Consider the following 5,831-nt stretch of genomic DNA (forward strand, 5'->3'; position numbering starts at 1 on the left):
ATATATATAGGTACAGGCACGACTGTCTGGTGAGAACTTTGCTTTCCAATCACTTGGTTCCAGGTTCAATCCCACTGCATTGCACCTTCTACTATAGCCTTGGGCCAACCAAAGTTTTGTGAGTGGATTTAGTACACATAATATAATATATGTGTGTGTAATTTATATATATATATATATATATATACATACATGTGTGTGTGTGTGTGTATAGGTAATCAAATGGGGAAAGGAATGAAAATATTGATATTCCTGTGCTAGGAAAAAGAAAGAGAAAAGGGTCCTTCTATTGATATAATGAAAAACGTTATACAATACAGGATTGCCATGCAGAAATATAAATGAATTTTTTTGAGACTAAAACATTTTAAAGTGCTCAGCTCTTGTAGTTCTTCCAATATTTACCTGGTTTGAATTTGTTATACCATAATAACATTTCCTGCCATCCTTCTGGTTTTGTTTCCAAGAGAATTTCTTCGGCTGTCTTATTGTCATTGTTACGAATCTCAGGATCAATTCCACATCTAAAACATGAAAGGAAACAGAAATTAAAGAGACATGAGAAAAATGTTCCATCAACCTTTTTGCATTTAAAGCGGCCATATCGGGCCGAAATATTCTACCTGTTAAGACTGACGACATCTAACCTCTCAGAACAACCCTGCAATGTCATTCTAGAAATAAACAATTACTTCATCAAAATCTCAAAGCTACATGTTCTTTTACTTGTTTCAGTCATTTGAATGTGGCCATGGTGGAACACTGCCTTGAATGGTCTTAGTGGAACAAATCGACTGCGGGACTTATTTTTTTAAGCCTAGTACTTATTCTATTGGTCTATTTTGCTGAACTGCTAGGTTACAGGGATGTAAACATACCAACACCAGCTGTCAAGTGGTGCTGGAGCACTGCCTTTAGTCGAGCAAATCGACCCCAGGACTTAATCTTTGTAAGCCTAGTACTTATGCTATCGGTCTCTTTTGCTGAACTGCTAAGTTATGGGGACGTAAACACACCACCATCGATTGTCAAGCGATGTTGGGGGACAAACATAGACACACAAACACACACATATATATATATATATATATATACATATATACGATGGGCTTCTTTCAGTTTCTGTCTACCAAATCCACTCACAAGGCTTTGGTCGGCCCGAGGCTATAGTAGAAGACACTTGCCCAAGATGCCACGCAGTGGGAATGAACCCAGAACCATGTGGTTAGTAAGCAAGCTACTTACCATACAGCCACTCCTGCTCATTGTTTAACACTCGCCTTCCATGCTGGGATGGGTGGGACTGTTTGACAGGAGCTGGCCAAGCAGAAGCCTGCACCAAACTTAAAGGATATTTCTAGGTGTGTGATGTCTATTAAACAATATATCATCTATTAAACTGAGAGTTAGTGATGTATCGAATACTGAATTTAGCTCAAGTGATGTATCAACTGTTGCATCAATGACAGTTGAAATGTATGTATGCTTACATATGTACGCATGAATGTATGTATGTATGTGTGTGTATATATATATATATATATATATATATATATATATATATATATATATATATATATGTATGTATGTATATATGTATGTATGTATATATGTATGTATGCATATATATATGTATGTATGCATATATATATGTTTAGATATGTATATATACATATGTATGTATGTGTGTGTGTGTGTTTAGATATGTATGTATATACATAGGTATGTATCCGTATCACCTGTCGCTTACTTATGTCATCAATGATTTGGGATAATATGCAGAGTCAGCCAGGTGTACAAGCTTTCTCAGTTTTCAATGACATTGTGGAAAATACTCTTAATTACACCTGCACACGTTATATCCCACCTTCACCATTTCTGCTTCATCATTGCATTTGTATATTTGCATGCAAGTTTCACAATTTCACAATTCAACAGCATTGCACAGGATTTGCATGCACTTATGCGTGTGTGCATATATGCATACATATATATATATAATATGTATATATAATTTGTATATATATATATATATATATATATATATATATATATATTTGTATATTTAGATCTCTACCAAATATTTGGTAAAAATATTGTACCTGTTATCAACGTAGCAAAATTCTCATATGAAAGGTTGTTTATCATACAATTTTGTGTGCATATCAATTTAAATAAGAGCTATAACGCGATCCATCGTAAAAACTTGTTAATGATGGATTGCGTTATAGCTCTTATTTAAATTGATATGCACACAAAATTATATATATATATATATATATATATATTCAAAAATTCATTTGTTTGGTACAAAAAATACTCCTCCAGTACTGTTCTGATCTCATCTATAGAATTCATATTTTTTCCATCCAAATGATTTTGAAGACTGCAGAATAAATGATAATCAGATGGGGCAATGTTTGGCGAATATAGTGGGTGGGGCATCGTTTCCCATTCAAACTGCTCCAGCCTTTGGAATGTCATCCTTGCTGTATGTGGCCAAGCATTATCCTGATGGAAGAACACCTTTTGCCTTGAAACTAAAGATGGTCACAGTAGATCTCCTTTGTTAGCGTTTTGTTTGGGTTTAAAACTAAACAAAGATGTCAAATAAAAAATAATGATCGTTTATAATACCGGGTGTGGAAGGTATTTGAGGACATACCGTTTTTTGGATCATTGCTGCAGTTTTTGTTAACTCTGTATAATCTTTGTTTTAGAAAATAGTAATGGCAGACCCTCAGCTTACTCAAGAAATGAAGATGTACACTGTTATTGTGGTTATAAAGGCTGAACATAGCGATTTAGAAATATCTTGATTTTTAAAAGTTGCCAGATCTTTCGTCTACAAAGTTTGAAAAGAGCTAGAGACTGAAGATGGAAATGTATTACCAGTATCTAAGCATAAAAAGCATTCTAAACACTCTGAAATCATCAGAACACCTGAATTTATCCAGTAAGTTCAACAGACCATTGATTACAATCCCAGAAAGTCCATGAGGTCAATTGCAAAAAATCTCCATGTGTCAGAAGGAACAGTCAGAAATGTTGTCTACGAAGACATCAGATATAAGTCTTATATGATGAGGAAAGGTCAGTTTGTCAGAAAATGCAAAAAGAAATCACTACATCAGATTCTAAAAGGCCCTTAAACAAACTGAAAAATCCAGCAGAAGAAGATTTGATTTGGTTTTTCTCAAACTGGTACTTTATTTTAAATGCAAATTTGACCCCACTGGAGTGTAAACTTGGAACAGGGTGAATCAGAAGAAATAGCTCTTGGCATTTTGTCTAATGCTCTAATGAGCCTGCCAAAAACCACCTTAATAATAATAATAATAATAATAATAATAATCAACATCATTTAGCATCTGTTTTCCATGCTGGCATGGATAAGACTGTTTGACTGGAGAGCTGCACTGGGCTCCCATCAGTTTTGGCTTGGTTTCTATGGTTGGACACCCTTTCTAATTCCAACCTCTCCACAAGTCTGTAAAGGGTCAAGGACACTACTCTCCACCCATTTTTTTTTTCTTGCTGAGTTTTGAGGCGGGAACAGAACTGTTGACCCTTTACAGGGCCTTCTCAGACTGGTGAGCTCGATGCCACTAATATTATGTTTAAAGTGTTGCCGGTCAATGGGGGTGGGTTAGGGGTATAATGTTTTGGGAAAGGAGGAGTTTAGATAGAAGGGTTAGGGTGACTAAAAGCTAAAAACAAAACAAAAAAAGATATATTGAAAATCCTACTCCAGTAGAACTGTCATGTCCTTTCATACCCTCTGGGGTCAATATCAATACAAGTTATGGGCTGGTGGCCAAATCAACTACAACAATGGAGAGTTATACAGATCATGTTACGATGACGATGACAATGGCGATGACGATGGCGATGACGATAACAATGACAATGACAAACATCACTACTACTGCTGCTTCTTCTTCTTCTTCTTCTTCTGCTGCTGCTGCTGCTACTACTACTACTACTACTACTACTACTACTACTACCACTACCACTACTACTACTAGGCAGTATCCTTATACATGCTCTGCTGAAATTCAGCCGCCACTTGTCATGGTCTATTTGTTTCGGATTCCCAGACTGTGTCAGCTTTAAATGTAATTTCCTATGACTTGTGATATCTGCATAACAACTGACAGCTTAGCAGGTCTGGTTGATTGTTGCTGATCTAAGCCTATGTAATAGCAACAACACTAACCACAGTTGGTTGTGTCTGATGAATTATCATCATCATCATCATCATCATCATCGTTATCATCAACAGCAATAACAAAATCTCTTTCAGGCTTCTTAGTCTGGTTTGACCTGGGGCCAAGCAACAGCACCCAATGCCACATAAAAGCACTTGTACCGGTGCCACATTAAAGGCATCCCAATCCATTCTGTAAAGTGATTGGTGTTATTCAACCATAGAAACCACAGCAAAGCAAACTAAATGGAGCCTGGGCAGCTCTTCAGCTGACCAGCCTCTGTCAAACCATCTAACCCATGCCAGCATGGAGAATGAATGTTAAATGATGATGATGAGCCATGCTGGAGCACCGCCTTTAGTCGAACAAGTCGACTCCAGTACTTATTCTTTGTAAGCCTAGTACTTATTCTATCGTTCTCTTTTGCCGAACCCCTAAGTTATGGGGACATGAACACACCAACATCAGTTGTCAAGCGATGGTGGTGGGGACAAACACTAACACAGACACACACACACACATACATGTATATGACGAGCTTCTTTCAGTTTCCGTCTACCAAGTCCACTCACAAGGCTTTGGTTGGCCTGAGGCTATAGTACAAGACACTTGCCCAAGATGCCACACAGTGGGACTGAACCTGCTCACGGAAGATCAAAAGTAGTCACGACTGAATGCGTGTCCTGAACTGAAAGAACAGTTGGAATTTGATCTGAACCTTTTTCTGAAGGTCATCATTGGTGATGAAAGCTGGTTTTATGGCAAACGGCTTGGAAATGAAGCAGCAATCAAGTCAATGGAAGTATTCAACGTCACCACATCCCAAAAGCGTGTCAAGTGAAGTCCAATGTCAAGATGATGCTGATTTGTTTTATCGATGTAAAAGGAATTGTCCACAAAGAATTTGTTCTTCCTGGTCAAACTGTTAACCAGACATTTTACTTGGCAGTTCTGAAGTGTTTGCGAGACTCTGTGAGGCAAAAATGCCCCACCCTGTGGCAAAGTGGAGAGCGGTGATTTCATCATGGCAATGTGCCTGTGCATACCACCTTGAGTGTGAGATAGTTTTTACCAAAAAATGGCATGACCTTGCTTACCCACGCTCCCTATTTGTTCAATCTTGCTCTCTGTGACTCTTTTCTGTTCCCCTGAATGAAAAAAAATCCTTAAAGGAAAATGTTTTGCGGATGTGGAAGAGGTAAAGGATAAAACGACAGAGGGGTTAAAAGGCATCAATTCACAGGAGTTCCAGAACTGCTTCAAACAGTGGAAAACACGTCTGGACTGATGCATTGCCAGCCAGTCATCCATCCATCCATCCATCCATCCATCCAGCCGGTCAACCAACGGGCCAGCCATCCAGCCATGTGTGTGTGTGTGTATGCGTTTATATATGTATGTATAATAATAAATCTCAGGGTAGCAAAAAAAATTTTAGAAATTCTATTTGTTACCAGTGGTCTATCGAGAAGAAAAAATTAGTTAATAGACTATATATTATTCATTTAAATACAGTGTACGTTTAAACATATCATCCCTAATTGTGGTGTGGAGTTTTGACTGCTCCTTCTAGCGGGTTAGATGTCCTATGTATGTATATATATATATATATATATATAT

General features: G+C 37.5%; 1 protein-coding gene across 1 annotated transcript in view; it reads right to left on the reverse strand.

Annotated features, from left to right (window-relative positions):
* The window catches only part of LOC106878429 (uncharacterized), a 27,031-nt gene that overhangs the window by 13,736 nt on the left and 7,464 nt on the right, over window positions 1–5,831 (reverse strand). Inside the window, exon 2 of the mRNA XM_014927641.2 lies at window positions 406–524. Coding sequence (XP_014783127.1) covers window positions 406–524 — 119 coding nt within the window. The remainder of the gene's footprint in view (window positions 1–405; window positions 525–5,831) is intronic.

Source organism: Octopus bimaculoides, chromosome 15 (assembly GCF_001194135.2).
Source record: "Octopus bimaculoides isolate UCB-OBI-ISO-001 chromosome 15, ASM119413v2, whole genome shotgun sequence".
Lineage (NCBI taxonomy): Eukaryota > Metazoa > Mollusca > Cephalopoda > Octopoda > Octopodidae > Octopus > Octopus bimaculoides.